At 38.1% G+C, this 17263-nt stretch overlaps 1 protein-coding gene across 3 annotated transcripts in view; it reads right to left on the reverse strand.

The window, feature by feature from the left end:
- Nucleotides 1-4410: 4410 nt before the first annotated feature.
- Nucleotides 4411-17263, reverse strand: part of cops2 (COP9 signalosome subunit 2) — a 28510-nt gene continuing 15657 nt past the window's right edge. For 2 of the 3 annotated variants that reach the window (XM_041175091.1, XM_041175090.1), the window contains 7 exons: nucleotides 15795-15969; nucleotides 14884-15062; nucleotides 14748-14800; nucleotides 12807-12904; nucleotides 7942-8024; nucleotides 7136-7194; nucleotides 4411-6424 (listed from right to left, as the gene is read on the reverse strand). In XM_041175091.1, coding sequence (XP_041031025.1) covers nucleotides 6280-6424; nucleotides 7136-7194; nucleotides 7942-8024; nucleotides 12807-12904; nucleotides 14748-14800; nucleotides 14884-15062; nucleotides 15795-15969 — 792 coding nt within the window. In that variant the 3' untranslated portion in view covers nucleotides 4411-6279. Of the gene's footprint in view, nucleotides 6425-7135; nucleotides 7195-7941; nucleotides 8025-12579; nucleotides 12663-12806; nucleotides 12905-14747; nucleotides 14801-14883; nucleotides 15063-15794; nucleotides 15970-17263 lie in introns of those variants that run through there. The other variant, XM_041175092.1, reaches the window with a different exon arrangement.

Here is a 17263-nt window from a genome sequence, read left to right on the forward strand (position 1 = left end):
TCTTGTCAGCAAGTGTGGCCTGTTTAAACTACTATGGAAAATAGGCTGCCTGCTTGGATTCCTGAGCATCATTTCTCCTATTCACAAGAACATGCAGAGTTTTGTTGGTTAGAATGTAGCATTATTGGAGCAGGGTAAAGCAGGCTGTGTCCTGGCACCATCTCTCTTTGACATATTTTTCTCCATGTTGCTATTAAATGCTTTCACCGACTTAAATAAGGGTGCCTACCCACAGGCCAGAGCTGATGGCAAACTGTTCAACCTGGCAAGACTGCGCGCCAAGACCAAAGTGCATGATGTCCTAGTCTGTGAGTTGCTGTTTGCTGATATCACTGCGCAAACATCCTATATTGAAGTTCACTTGCAATAGCTTGTAGATTGGTTCCCCTGGGCCTGCAAAGAGTTTGGATTGACAATCAGTGTCAGGAAGGCCAAAGTTATAGACCAGGATGTAGAGGCTCCACCTTCCATCAACACTGACAACCTCACTCTGGAGGTCATCGACAGCTTCACGCAACTTGGATCAACAATTACAAGCAACCTATCCCTTGATACTAAAATCAACACCAGGATTGCCAAGGCTGCAGCTCCATGTCAAAGTTGAGAAGTTGAGTGTAGACCAAAAACAACCTAACCGAAAATACAAAGCTACATGTGTACCAGGCTTGAGCTGTTAGGACCCTTCTTTATAGTAGGAGGCATGGGCAACTTATGCAAGCCAAGAAAAGCAGCTGAACAGTTTCCACCTCCGCTGCCTCAGGCAAACATTAGGCATCTGGCAGGACATGGTGCCGAATATGGAAGTACGCCAGGGTGCAGGGATCCCCAGCAGGTTTGCCCTCTGAGTCAGCGGCAACTCCATTGGCTGGGTCATATGAACTGAATGGATGACGGCTGCATCCCCAAAGATGCGGACTATGGTGAGCTTGCTATCAGCATGAGGCTAACAGTTCATGCACATCTGTGATACTAGTTTGTCTGCAAGTGAGACTTCAAATTGACCAGGATTGGAGTTGATACATGGGAAGTCCTAGCTGCTGACAGGAGTGCCTGAAGACAAGCAGTCAGGAAGGACATTGTAAAAGCAGAGGACAAAAGAAATGACCAGATAGCAGAAAAGAGAGCTCATTGGAAAGAAAAACTGTAAGTCAACCTCAGGCCAACACCATTCATCTGTACCAGCTGCAGAAGGGACTGCCCCTCATGAATTGTCTCTACAGCCATAACAGAAAATTAAATTGCAATGGACAGTGTGTGAAATTAATTTTCACCCAATGTGAAATGGATTCATTTCAAATCAACAGCCCATTTTACACCCATGTCTATTGACTTCAATGGAAAAGAAAATGAGTCCATGAGCTCACTATTGCCCATTTTGCATTAATGTTGAGTAAGAACTTCACCCCGATCATTTCCTAAGAGGTGGGGGGGTGGTGTGTGTGTGTAAAGAAGAGGAGGGGGGTGGCAGGGGCAGAGCTGGTATACAAGGCATGAAACTTCGAAGTGGGGCTCAGTAAAAATAGTTTAGAAACTTCTGCCATATACAATGGCTAATACTATTTGTTGCTTAAATTATCTCCTGCTATTGGTTAATCGGCTCTTTCATTTGGATTCCTTTTTGTCTCCATAAAATGAATAACAGCTTTACCATTTTTTTGTCCTACAGTTTATATCCCTCACTGTTGAAAAGCACAATTGTTTGTATTTACTGCAATCAAGATTGTTTTGACAGCTTTAATAAAATCCTTTACCACATGCAACATTATTTCACTTCTGACATTTTTGAGTTATCAGGCTGAATCATAATAGGACCCAGCTCCAGAACATTCTTTTCAGGCTGCCTCTATCTGCAGCAATGCTTCTATTAATTATACTATAGGATTTGCACAGGATAAGGCTGTACATTGCCACAGTAAAAACTTCAACTCAACTTCAAACCTCTGAGCCAGGGTTTAGGAACAGTTTCGTGATTGAATTGAAGCTGCCCAAACTTATTTCATATGGAAATGTAGAGCTAGCAGAAAATATTCCTGAATTGACATGTTCTCAGTTTTCTTGTTCACTATAGGTAAATAAACCGATCTTCATTGCTTTTTAATAGTTAGCCTCTTCCAATTCTTGTATGTCTTCTTACCTTTCTGATCATATGCTCACAAAGTAAATGGTTATCAATCTTTCAACTGAATGTCAAATTACAAAAATATTGGTTCATGAGGCATGCTTGGTTCCGTTGTGTTGGGTTGTGTTCTATCACATTTCATTAAAGACAGAAAAATAGTCCTAAATGACGAGCGATAATGGCATAGATATATATTTAACTAAAAGTATCAATGAAACACGCACAAACTCAGATGCAAATTGGAGGTCATTTTCCCGTAGTACTACATTTATCATTATGTATGAAACGCTGGAGGAATTTTGAGTAAATTTCTGATGCATCAAGCTTTGTAATAATGTAAAGAACTTCTGGCACACTGCAACATTCTCCATATAAATTGTCTGCAGAAATGTCAAATATTTGAGTATTTATATCCCACTGCTATTGTTCAGGAGCTCAGTGACCAATTTGGTCTAAAAGTGGCAAAATATTAAAGACACTTTTTAATGGATGTCCTTATAAAATTTGAAGAATCAGTGCATCTCCATTTAAAAAAAACCAAGCTTGGCAGTTGAAAGGTAGAAATGAATGAAAGGTGATAAAGCCTTTCTATAACTAATAAAGATAATGCAAAGATTTAATCAGACTGACTGGAAGCACTCTTATGTAATACTGCTATTTTATTCTTTATATTGTGTTAGCTTTTAGCCTTTAAATAGATAAATATGATCCTTAAATTGCAATATTCTAAAATAAAATAAACACTTGGTTAATAAGACAATAGGAGACATGGGGAACAAAGAGTTACTAACTACAGCAACACAGACTAAGGCAGGCAGAAAAGGTCCCTAGGAATAAAGAGCAAGAGATTTTATTTATTAGAAAGGAGGTCTTGAAACCTAACTGAAGCATATGCCATGGAAAGACCACAGTCTGGGACTGGAAAAGGCATGTGCTTTGTGTAGTCAAAGAGAGTTATAAACTCATGTCCGTCATGCAGCTCAGATCTGTAGCTGCAAGAGTAAACATGATCAAATCAGTGAAAGAAAGAAATGCATTTTTATCACACCTTTTATGATCACAAAATGTCCCAAAGCACTTTACAGCCAATAACGTTATTTTGAAGTATAGTCACTGTTGTAAATGTGGCAACCAATTTGTGCACAGCAAGCTCCCACAACCAACAATGTGATAATGACCAGATGATGTTTCGAATGAGGGATAAATATTGGCCACAATACCAGGGTTACCTCCCCAGTACTGAACGATGTACTTGATGTAACTATGCAATGTACTTGATGTAAATTGTATGAAGCCAGGGCGAGAGAAATGTATAAAAAGTGGCAGCTCAAATTGGATACATCAAACCAGGAATATTGAGCTCAAAACAGAGTTGTGCAATTATTTGTTTTTACTTAAACCAAATACTTTAAAGATGGTATTATTACATGTACTGTATTCTTAATAAATCTATGAATGCTTAACCTCAATGTTTTCAGAAATTTATTGAATGATTACCCTCTAACTGTAACAAGTGGGTGTGTATAAAACGAATAAGTATGATAAACTGCAGTTCGCTCTTTTCCTTCATTCTTGTACGGATGAGAAATACCATTTACTTAAAGGCCAAAATAAGACAAATCCTCATTTCAAGTATTGTGCATTTAAACTGTATAAAGGAAGCCTTGTGCAGTATTACCTCACAATCAGGAGCATTGTATCATTTCTCTCAGCAAGATTCTCTCAAAAATCTTTCTCCTTTCTTCCCTAGACAGACAAAAGGACTTGCTATTGAATTGACCATAAATTTACTCTGCAAATTTCTCAATAAGCCATATACAGAAACCCATATTTTTTTCCGATCATTCCTCTGAACAGAGCATGGTGAACTATCAAAAAATAAGACTACTCCAAGACAAATATAATACTTTTACACTAAAAAGTCTGAATTTATGTATAGTTCTAGACTAACCACATCTGCTGGTCTGCCAAGTTGTGCAGCAAGATCATTTGGTGTAGGTCTTGAAGCTTCTTGCTCAAAACTTGTCCATGAAATCAGATAGATAAGCACTCTGTCCGGAGACAGCTGGGAGCTGAACTGAAGGCAGGATCAAACATTTCAGTCTTTCTTCTACAATAATTGATAGGTTGGCTGATCTTTTCCAGCTTTGGAAGTGCTTTACTGTATGCCCATCACCCCTATTTCAAAGATGCCAGATGCTGTAACTTTTGTTTTGCAAGTTCTACTTATATTTTTGGTTCTCATCTAAAATAAGCACAATTTGCAAAAGACAAAAAGGTACAAAACCCACTTTTGTAGTTTTGATTTAATGGAAGTCAAGGTTTTTAAACAAATTAAAAACTGTGGGAAATTAAATTCAATTTCTCATGGTTAAATCCACAGCATACCTTACACTTTGCGTAAAAAAATGGTACTTAACTAGAATATTAATACAAAGCTAAACATTCAATATAAAATTATAAATTTTAATGTTGCTGAAAAAAAACTAGAAAAACTCTCAGCTTGGGCATATTACTTTTTGTTGCAAACTATAAATTAAAACTTTTAAATACAAAATATAAATGTAGTGACCTACATCTGCAATGCTTAGATAGCTGCAGATTAGTGCTCTGCTGTCTTTATAGAAAGTTACTTTCAAGCATGTTCCGAAATACATTAAGTATAATAAATTCATTTGCAACTTTACTACATCATATATAAACTATCTGAATTTATAATCATGTACATTTATCTTCTGTCAAATCATTAGAACAGGAATGCCAATTGCATAAATAAAAGTAACAGCAGCATACATCATGCTTAGCACTGTTCAACATAAGCATTAAACTTTGCTTTTGAAAAGTCCCCAAATTTTAAATAGGCCAAATCATGCAATGAAAATAGTGAAATGTTCTGGGAAAAAAAATTAAAAATGAAACCCTCAAATGTCAATATAAAATCATTCTTCACGTGGATTACAATCAAGGAACAAATGGACACATTAAGATTAATAAGAATTATTTTTTAAACTGACAACACAGGCAACAATGTTAACTAGGAAACACAGAAGAATTCAAGGTTTGACCATTAAGTTCAGGGGTAATAACATGTTGAGTAGTGGAAGCTTGTGATAACTAGTTTATTTTTCTGATTCATCAGTAATAAGGTATACTAAAAAAAACAAAGCCATACTCAAATTCCAAAATCAAAGTGCTGTATTTTGACTATTCATACAGGCAGCACCCTCAAGAATAATTACAGTTAAATAGCTTCAGCCAATTAAAGCTTAGCAAAGGTTGAACTTGGTACTATGGCACACAACACCCACAAGTCCTGCATTGTAAGAGTTTAAACTATCAAATGATGTGCTTTCAGTTCTGTGTACTAGGTTAGTTAATGCACTACATTGAAACTAGTCAAAAATGTAAACTTCGAGAAGCCAATTGAATTACAGACTTGTCTGAATAAACATTATTTTAAAGTATGTGCAGCAGATCTACTGGGGCCAAAGAGATGAAACTTGTGCATGTTTTTCATTTGAATTGTTGAGAAAGAAAAAGAAACAAATGGAAGCACTCCAAAATTACAGCATTTCTAATTTCTGAGCTGCATTTTATTTTGCTGCTTCAAACCTAATGTGACAGTGTGCCACAGGCGAAGGTTCCTGTCTAAAAAGGTTTACTATACTGCAGGTACAGAGAACTCATAGGCCACATAATTTGGAAGTTGACAAAACATTTTGCAGAATGACGCAACCATGCCAAATTGTACATGAAAGAATGTATCTCCAAAAACTCGTACACATTTTAAATTATTGCAGGTTTTGTTTAACATTTCAGTTAGAGATTTTCTACTGCTAAAATATTTAGATGTCACCAAAGAGGAGAGTCTGTGTTTTAAATTTTGACACAAACAGCTCTCTGACTGTCATTTCCCTTATGATGGAGGGCACATTGTCAATATACCACAAATCTTGTAGCAGTTTGGTTTTCTTCAGATTAAAACTGTGTCTTGGGACAAATGCAGCAACAAAACACAAACCAGTTGATCAAAAAGCACTTCTGCCATAGCTCTGGTAGTTTTCAGGGCCAACCAACAGCAGTTCAGCCATTCTCAGTTTTTAAGGTTTACATCACTGCATTTTTTTCCTTATTGTATTATTGTGCAGGCTTAAATTGCATCAAGCCAATTTGCTGACAACTGCTTGGTTGAGCGTATTAAGCTGATTGGTCCATTTATCTAATGCAGTATATCGAGCCCCGCCTCTTTTCTGATGATCCAATTCCAGCAATTGGTTGACTTGATCAATCCGACCATGAATAGTACTGGAAATAAAATGAAACACTTTTAGTAGATTGAATTGAACATTGTCAAGATTACTGATAACTATTATGTAGCTTGTTAAAATTCTAAGTTAATAAATTAAACTGAACAAATATGCATTGGTATACATGTAAATTTCCAGGTGCTCAATAGGTGTAAATAAAATGTTATTAATTTGAAAACAGAAATATTATCATGCTCTTGCTATAACTGATAGACTGCTATAGAAGTCTTTCGCAAAACCTCAAGAAAAGTCCCAGATGATAGGCATTATCTTGAGTGTCAGCTGTGGCTCAGTTGGTAGCATACTTACTTCTGAATCACAAGATTCCAGGTTCAAGTCCCACTCCAGGGCTTGATCACATTAAAAAAAAATCAAGGTTGACACTCCAGTGCAGTACTGAGGGAGCACTGCAATGTCAGAAGTGCTACCTTTCAGATAAGACATTCATCCAAGTACCCATCAGCCTGCCAAGGTTGATGTAAAGATTCCGTGGCACCATTTTGAAGAGGAGAGTTCTCCCTGGAGTCCTGGCCATTATTTATCCCTCAACAAACATCATAAAAATCAGTTTATCTGCTTGCTGTTTTAGGGGGTTTGCTGAGTGAAAATTGGCTCCTGCATTTCCTACACTGCAACAGTAACTACATGTCCAGTGGTGGTGAAAAACGCTGTACAAATGCAGGTCTTTTTATAAAAATAGCGTACTTACTTGTCCAATATGCACTGCACCAACAAGCTCTCTACATCAGCTACATCTATGTTCAACTCCTGGGGAAAAAGCAAGATTAATTAAAGTAATAAGGGATTACAGAAAATTTTAAAACTTCTCAATGAAAATTAATTAGATGTCACTGAAGATGCTATGATTAATTTTCTGATCAATTGAAGTTTGATTTGTATGTGAACAGCTGGAAAGCTCAAAAGGACTACAGAACTAAATGAAAGCAGCAACACTGGAAGTGAATAAGAAGTGGAAAGTGCAAAGAGTCAAACAGGGAAATAAAGATAAAGATAGAGTGAATATGGGTAGATACTAATTCAACTCATCTTATCCTATTAATAGCCTCATGCACTTCCTTTCAGGCAACATGTAAACATTTCCAACATCCTCTCCCAAAGCTAGTCTATGATCAGAGTAACAGATGATCTAAATACTTCCACTGCTGCCATTTTAGATAAAGAGGGTGATCTTTGTAGCCTCTTCTCCATCATTTAATTGCCCAGTTTACCAATTATTCACCATTTATATTCCATAGCAACTACAAAATTGGATATCAAATTTCCAGAGTCCATATAAATGCTTTAAATTTGGTTTCACTCATTTAGTTTAAATTGACATAGGAAAAAAGTTATATTGGTTTAATAAAATAGTCCAACTACCTGTTGCTGGGGATAATTAACTAAAAGACTAAAATATAGATGACTTGAATGCCAAATCAGGAGGTATTCAACTCTAGACTTCTTTTCCAAATGAATATCGAATTAAAGTTAACGTCAACAGTAAAATGATCTCACCTTTGAAATAAACGGTATATGTATCCTAGTGTAAGGCTTTATTAATTTTATCAGGACTTGAGTTCTGATATTCCTCAGTAGCTCTATATAAAAAAAATCCATTATCACAAAATGTCCTAATTATTAAAAGGATACACACAAAAACAATTGCACTTGTTTGGGCAGTACACCCCTGTTAACAGTAAACATGCTATTGGTAATTGGCTTCTGAGCTTCATAATTTATTATAGCATACAAAATGCCTGCATTTTATCATATATGCCTTTGTTCTGCATAATACATATTTAGACTATGTTTTTCACACTGCTAAAAGTAAGTTCTCTGCATATATATGATTTTAATACAAAAATAAGATCTGGATTTTACAAGGCAGCTGGGTAAATAGGCAGCAGGTGCAGTTCAAAATGGGCAAGTGCAGTGCAATCAGGAACTAAAAATAGTGCGTATATGTTAATTTCAAGTAACCACCGTACAGTCCTTGTGGAGACAAGGTCACGTCTTTACATTTGAGAATGCCCTCCATTGTGTTGTGTTGCACTACCGCTGTGCTAAATGGGATGGATTTTGAACTGATTTAGCAATTCAAAACCGGGCATCCATGAGACGCTGTGGACCATCCACAGCAGCAGAACTGTACTCAAACACAATCTATAACCTCATGGCCCAGCATATCCCCCACTCTACCATTGCCATCAAGCCAGGTGATCAACCCTGGTTCAATGAAGAGTGCAGGAGGGCATGTCTGGAGCAGCACCAGGCATACCTAAAAGTGAGGTATCGACCTGATGAAGCTACAACACAGGGCTACTTGTGTGCCAAACAGCGCAGGCAGCAAGTGATAGACAGAGCTAAGCGATCTAACAACCAACAGATCAGATCTAAGCTTTGTAGTCCTGCCACATCCAGTCATAAATGATGGTGGACAATTAAACAACTCACTGGAGGAGGCTCTACAAATATCCACATCCTCAATGACAGGGGATCAAAGCACATCAATGCAACAATCTTCAGCCAGAAGTGCCAAGTGGATGATCCATCATCCTGAAGTCCACAGTCTTCTGCCAATTTGATTCACACCACGTGACATCAAGAAACGGCTGAAGGCACTGGATACTGCAAAGGCTATGGGCACTGACAATATTCCAGCAATGGTACTGAAGACTTGTGCTCCAGAACTTGCTACACCCCTAGCCAAGTTGTTCCAGTACAGGTACACTGGCATCAACCAGGGAATGTGGAAAACCACCCTGGTACATCCTACACACAAAAAGCAGGAAAAACCCAATCCGGCCAATTACTGTCCTACCAGTCTACTCTCGATCATTAATACAGTGATGGAAGGGGTCATCAACAGTGCTATCTAGTGGCCCTCGCTTAGCAATAACCTGTTCATTTATGGTCAGTTTGGGTTCGACCAGGGTCACTCAGCTCCTGACCTCATTACATGGACGAAAAAGCCAAACTCTGACTGCCTTTGACATCAAGGCAGTATTTGCTGAATGTGGCATCAGGGAGCCCTAGCAAAACTGGAGTCAATGGGAATCATGGGGAAAACTCTGCTGGTTGGAGTCATACCTAGCACAAAGGAAGATGGTTGTGGTTGCTGGAGGTCAATCAACATAGTTCCAGGACATCAGTGCAGAAGTTTCTCAGAGTAATGTCGGCCCAATCATCATCAGCTGTTTCATCAATAACCTTCCCTCCATCATAAAGTCAAAAGTGGGGATGTTCGCTGATGCCTGCACAGATGTTCAGCAGCATTCACGACTCGTCAGATACTGAAGCAGTCCATAAGCAAATGGACAATATCCAGGCTTGGGCTGATGAGTGGCAAGTTTCATTCGCACCACACCAGTGCCAGGCACTTCAGAGAAGGTTTACCAGACTAATACTTGGAATGGGTGGGTTGTTTATGAGGAAAGGTTGGACAGACTTGGCTTGTATCCACTGGAGTTTAGAAGAGTAAGAGGTGACTTGATTGAAACATAAGATCCTGAGGGGTCTTGACAGAGTGAATGTGGAGAGGATGTTTCCTCTTGTGGAAGAATCTAGAACTAGGGGTTCACTGTTTAAAAATAAGGGGTCACCATCTAAAACAGAGATGAAGTGAAATTTTTTCACTTAGAGGGTTGTGAGTCTTTGTAATTTTCTTCCCGAAAAGGTGGTGGAAGCAGAGTCTTTGAATATTTTTAAAGCAGAGGTGGATAGATTCTTGGTAAGCAAGGGAATGAAAGGTAATCAGCGGTAAGTTGGATGCAGATTTCACGTCACTATCAGATCAGTTATGATCTTATTAAGTGGTGGAGCAGGCTCGAGGGGCTAAATGACGTATTCCTGCTCCTTGCTTGTATGTATGTTTGTATCTCCAACAAGAGAGAATCTAACCATCACCCTTTGACATTCAATGGCATTACGATCACTGAATTCCTCACTATCAACATCCTGGGGGGGGTTACAATGAGCAGAAACTGAACTGGACCATCATAAAAATACAACGGTTACAACAGCAGGTCAGAGGCTAGGAATCCTGCAGTGACTAACTCACTTCCTGACTCCTCAAAGCCTGTCCACAATCTACATGGCACAAGGCAGGAGTGTGATGCCTGGGTGAGTGCAGCTCCAACAACACTCAAAAACCTTGAAACCATCCAGGACAAAGCAGCCCGCTTAATTGGCACCACATCCACAAACATTCACTCCCTCCACCACTGATGCATAGTAGCAGCAGTGTACACCATCTACAAGATGCACTGCAGGAACTCACCGAAGCTCCATGAACAGCACCTTCTAAACCCACTACCATTTAGAAGGACAGGGGCAGCAGATCTATGGGAACACCACCACCTGGACGTTCCCCTTCAAGCCACTCACCATCCTGAATTGGAAATATATCGCCATTCCTTCACTGTCACTGGGTCAAAATCCTGGAACTCCCTCTCTAACAGCACTGTGGGTGTACCTACACCATATGGACTGCAGCGATTCAAGAAGGCAGCTGACCACCACCTTCTCAAGGTCAATTATGGATGGGCAATAAATGCTGGCCTAGTCAGCAACACCTACATCCCATGAATGAATAAGATAAAAAAATCAAGTCAAACTGTGCACTAATCAGAAGGGCAACAAATGCCCCTTTCCAGCTATGGGGTAATGAACAACAGGATAAACTGTAAACACTGGAAATTGGAAATAAAAAACAGAAAATGCTGGAAATGTTGAGCAGATTAGGCAACATCAGTGAAAACAGGAACATAGGTTAACAATTCAGACTGCTAACCTGTCATCAATTAAGTATTTTCAGCATTTTCTGTGCTTATTCCTCTGATATTACCCATCTCTATCACTGACCTGACTGAGTAAAAACTAGGGTAAAACACTGAAACATCTCTAACTATGTGGCTCAGTTCCATAAACCAGTGCATTAACCAATTCAGCCAAAGGAGAGTTGGAAAAGCTTAAATTTAAAACCACAGAATAATGAAACAGGACTTGCTCATGGTGAGTGAACTCCAGTTTATTTCTCAATTCTGGGTACTCAGTTCTTGGTGTCATCAACAAGAACTGTGATCATAAGCTCCATTCATTTGGACATGAAGTGGAGACTGGCCCAGGTTCCATAAAACAATCTTCAATTTTCCAACATCAATAGTTTTTTTTATAAGACTTTCATAGGAAACATTTATGTCCAGAAGTGTAGCTGCAAATGCAACCAAACAATGATGGAAAACACCTTTGTAGATGTATGCCTGTAACAACCCCAGAATGAGAGATCCAATCACGTCTGCACGAAACTCTGGCTCATAATTAGTTTACTTATACATCATCAGATCTGTTGGTACTGCAGTACCAACCATCTCCTGAAATCCTTCTGTGTTGTGCACTCCAAAAGTAAATGCATGGAGCTCTTTGTCTGCAATATTGAGAACACCTGTTCAGCTGCCCCTGCCACATCACCCCTTCCTCTTGCCAACAAATGCAAATAACCTGCAGGTTTCATCCCAATCTAACCCGGAATTACTATTTTTCTCTAGAATATCTCCCATTAACCTCGATGTTCTGAAGTTCATCTTGTTGATGAGACACGCTTTCTGCTACTGACCCTGTTCTCATTAAAAAGCTGCCCATTTAACTTCCCCTTTTTGGCCCAAATGCAGGCTAACATTATAATCACAAAGTTGGAGGTCCTTGACCATTAAATTAAAAGAATTGTGGCACTACGAGTAGAGAATTTTTGGAAAGTTTAGGAGTGGTGGACTATGTGCAGTTGTGGGGAGCAGGAGTGGGAGGAAATATGAACTTTGCAATTGCAAAACTTTCTGAACTTAATACAAGGAGGCTGTAGTAAGTCATGTGTGTCAATGTCCTACTATGACATCATGGTTCACATTTTAGAATGAATCCAAATAGTTTCTCCAGAACAAATCCAGCCTGGTCAAGGTCTTCCAGCATGTGAAGGACAGTACTTCCATTTATTGTATTTATATAGTATCTGTAAGCATTATTGAGGGATGTGTTCCTAACCTTTGCTGTTCTATTTGATTAGCACTAGAATTGAACAGTTATATTACTAATATTTGCATGTGTGCAAAATATATATAATTTGCAGGGTAGAATGCAACAAAGTACTAGGAGAAAGATTTTTCATAAGTGTACTCAACTGTAGGGCACTAAAGGGAGTCCTCTTGTTTTCAGAAATTCCCTCAGTACATTTAAATTCTTTGCTGTAATATGCCACAGCAGTTATTGCAACATAAACATTTTGAAAAAGTAATGTTCGAAGACAAACAGTTCACAGTACAGATTTTTGAAATACATGAATATAAACACTTTTTGATTAATAAGTTACATACATATTTGAGCCATACCTTCTATGTGTTCCCGTATGAAGGGGTCATCCATGATGTTACTGTGATTGGTTTTCAGAATCTTTTCAAATTCAGTGATGTCATTATTTTGATAGGCACTGAAAAAACAGCATACTTTAACTTGAATTTTCCCTCTTCAGAATTTTGTTTTTCTACTAGGAGCAAGTCCTGAACCCTGCCATTCTGTAGAATTAACACAGTGTACCCCATTTATAATGTTTGCTGTTTATCTAGATAATTACATGAACAAGACCATTTTCCACAACTGAAATGCATGAAGAGTAATCCACGTTTCACATTATAGTGATTTCAGAATCTATTAGCTTAATTAAATTAACCATTAAATATAAATTAAGTTGATGATATCTTGAATTACTTTGCTCAAATTTGCAGATAACTACTAAACTTTAAGCTCTTAAACAGTGACTGAACTCAGTATTCACTTACGCAAGTTATTTAGCTCATTGACCAAAGAACTGATGAGAACTTACGTTAACACAATTTTCAGGATTGAAAATAACAGACATTAGATACTGGTTAGAATGGATTTTAATTAAGACAGTCAAATCAAGTCACAGGGTTCAGACCAATACAAGTGATTTACACTGCAAATCAACACACTCCCAATTTATCTTCACTTCTAAATGACTATAATTAAGTTAGTCCCCTGTGTTCATTAGCAGGACTACTTAAGTAAATTCTTCAGAACTGAAGGCAAGTACTCTCAAATTTATTTCTTGGTAAATATCCCAATCTCAATTATGACTTTGAAGCTCATTTAAAAGACCATATCTGCTTTTAGCTTTATGTAAAAGTCAGCCATAGTTCACTAAACTGAAACAGATGTAACTATACCATTGACAATGTCACATTTCTTAAATCATAGTTTTACCTAAAACTATTATAACATTTACATTCCCGACTAAATATTCAATTATAGTTTTAATGTTGGCACCTTGCTCTTCAAGCAAAAGTTAAATTTGAATTCATATTTGAGGCCAAGTGTACTACATCACATTTTGTTCAATTAGAACACTAACCGCAGGCATGCAATTACATATTTTGATTTCAAGGTTTACTATCCTGTTTTTAATTTGATCAGTAGATGGTCATTTCCATATAGCTTACACAACAATCTAGAGAAGATGCAATGATTAGAATTGTATCATTTTCAACTTGTTGGAAATTGGACAGACTAAATGTTTTAGCAGCTGCCAGTTACTTTGTTTCTGAAGAACGTCAAATGCTTTCTGAACGCTTGCAGAATGCAATAGTCAAATTTCAATACTAGTTGAAATGATTGCACAACAGAGCGGTTCAGTAAAGTACCATCAAAAATTCAAGTATTATTCTGTTGTTTCAATTCAGGTCAATATATTGAGGCTAAGGAGACACAGGCTCAAACCACTAAAAATCAATTTAAGAATGTCAGGACATTTATCTTCAGATATGGTAGTGGAGCCAAAAGCTATGTGATCAATTAAGAAACAAGTGGATGCTATGATTGGGCGAAGAGAGCAAGGTCTTTCTAAAAAGATGAGCTAAGATCAGTCAAATTGCTTTCCTTAAATGTATCTATCTTAGATAGCTCTTCAGGACGTTTTCTCAAGCTCAAGTTTAGTCTTAACTAATTATTCAAGCTCGATAGGTTTTGCATAACTGCAGCAATTTCATTTTCACCCAACTCTTCCTATGAAATCTTCAATTGCAGACTTAGACAGCAACAATTTCCTCCAACTTGTAGTTTCCAGTATATCAGCAATGAAGCATTAACTTAGCCATTACTAGCCTTAAAAATGCTCTCAAAAGAAAAAGAGCACATTCTAAACTGTAAATGAGGTCTCATCTAAAATTATTTAACTTTGTTGTGGTTTGTAATTTACACAAAAACAACAGGAAAGAGAGTTACATGTTTTTACATTCTTATACAGAGTGACTTACCTTACTAAATTTGTCATTGCAAGAATCTCTGGATCGTTCTTGTATGGTTTGGCCTAAACAAATTAGAATTAGTAAGCGTTGTAATAAAATGCTGTAACAAAATTGAAGAAAATTAAAATTTAATTTGCAACTTTACCTCCTGAGAGTCAAAAGGATTAATTCCTGACTTCATCAACATGTTAGCCAATACCAAATATTTCAGACAGGTGGTACGTCTAGGGCTTCCTGATTCATCATAATTCTTGAATGCCTCAAAGAAATCGGTATGTGCCTTTTCAAACTCCCCTTCTCTTAAGTGCATCTTGCCTCCACATTCTGCAACAAATTAGAGACACTTTTAATGCCAACCGATGGAAATTTTAACTGTACCTTTCCGAGCTGGATTTAAATCCAGATCCTATAGGTAAAAATCAGTATGTAACAGAAAGACCGACCAAACTCCCATTGCTCAATTTATTTGGATTTATCAAAATTGTGAAAATCATGTAAATTCATAGTTTAAGTAAACCACATCTTTAAAAGAGACCACTTCCCAATTGGAAATTTATTTTCAGGATCTAAAGATTTGATTTTCACAGCTCGTCACCACAGTCAATGCCTCTGTTGCCACCTACTGGATGCTGTATTTTGTTCCAGTGATAATGACATAAACACATACTTTCACTACAAATTCCAACAATTGACAGCAAACTAAATATGCGCAGAGACACCATCAGACATTGGAAAATTTGCAATGCTCCGCTAAAGTTAAAGACTGAAATTAATAGGCTAGCACTATAGCATAATAAGGTTCCAGATAAGGAGTAAATTAACCCTGGCCACTCTTGCATAGCCAATGCTGCCAGTTTTAGAATGCATTGGTAAGATCTCTTGGAATAGATTACATGCACTCTTGGGCGGGGAGCGGCAATCAATTAATAAGAGCAAAAGAAAACAGAAAGCCCATGTGCATATGTCCAGGAAATCACAGATGAACAACATGTACTTGGTATCCAAACAAAAAATAGCAATGATTAAGTCCAATAACTTTGTTATTTCGATTCTCACCTCTGATGACTCCCATGATAAGTGGATGAGGGATGGCAGATTTGATGTGTAAAGACTGCTCATACAGTGCTTTTAATTTCTTGTTGTTCTTTTGTGCAGTATACATCTGGATCTCCAGAGCATAAATTTCTAATAGCTGTGTTCCTTTCTTCAAATCATCCTCACCATCATCAGTCTATAAAGTAACAAGAACGATCTTGGAAAATACATAGGACTTTATTGCATAGAATTATTCAAACACAAGAGATTAATTAATTATACAAAATAGGATAACAACACTACAATAGAATGGGCTTTGCGAATAACAGGCTTGAACTTCCGTGGAGTGACAATCAAAGTCAATTGCTACTCCGCTCCTGGTTTCTTACCCAGCAGTTCCTTTCTCTCCCAAACTTCTGAAGGCACCTGAGGCCTTCATTTGAGGGCTGGAGAGTAGAAGGTAAAGAAGCCACTGCCCCTTTTTTACAGCACTAGCTGCCATAAAGCAGGTAAGGTTAAAGGTTCAGCCACACTCAGTCAGGGAGAAGGTAGTTTTGGAAAGTAGATGGAGGAGGGGGAGGAGGAGTGGGGATGGGGGTTGGCCAACATGCATCATGCTAGTTTTTATTTATTAATTACTAGAACATCTCCTCTGGCATTGCTCTCTAAGATGTTGCTTTATAGGAGAAGTCTACTACACTGATAAGTAGAAGGCATGTATAAGATGGATTATGGCTTTGAAGGGTAAAATATGCAATTATGCTAAAAAAGAATGTTGAAGAGAGTCAAGAGCAATTGTATTTGCTTCATTTAGGCGTAAATTGAATATTTATTAAAAGAAAATTAGTCAATGAATGCAGGTAGGTAGAAAGTGTGCAGAATTATAGAGGTGGGGAAAACAGGAGTGTTTTGATGTTGATGGGAAGGTAGACTAGAGATATGGGGGGAATGGAGAAGTGTTGGCAACAATAAGTATCGTTAAGAGTGTGAGGTTTCGTAAGATGGTTATGTTAACTGTCCCTTTTTACTCGAGGCAAAAAGGGAGCATGTGGCTTTCTGCTAGTTCTGCCTAGCGATAAACCGATGTGGCCTGGTTACCAGAGAAACAAGGGGCCAAAGTCAAGTACTATTGAAACCCAGAGTGAGAGAGTGTGTACATGTAACTGTGTCTCACACAGAGAGAGAGAGGGACACAGAGGGAGAAAGAGGGGGACAGAGAGAGAGAGAGAGACACATAGAGAGAAAGAGGACAGAGAGAGAGAGACACACACACACAAACACACACAGAAAGAGAAGGACAGAGAGAGAGAGAGAGAGGGACACAGAGAGAGAGAGAGACAGAGAGAGAGAGGGACACACAGATAGAGATAGAGAGAGAGAGGGACAGAGAGAGAGGGACAGAGACAAAGAGAGAGAGAGAGAGACAGAGACACAGAGAGAGAGAGAGAGGGGGAGGGACAGAGAGAGAGAGGGAGGGACAGAGAGAGAGG

The sequence above is a fragment of the Carcharodon carcharias genome, chromosome 26 (assembly GCF_017639515.1).
Source record: "Carcharodon carcharias isolate sCarCar2 chromosome 26, sCarCar2.pri, whole genome shotgun sequence".
Classification (NCBI taxonomy): domain Eukaryota; kingdom Metazoa; phylum Chordata; class Chondrichthyes; order Lamniformes; family Lamnidae; genus Carcharodon; species Carcharodon carcharias.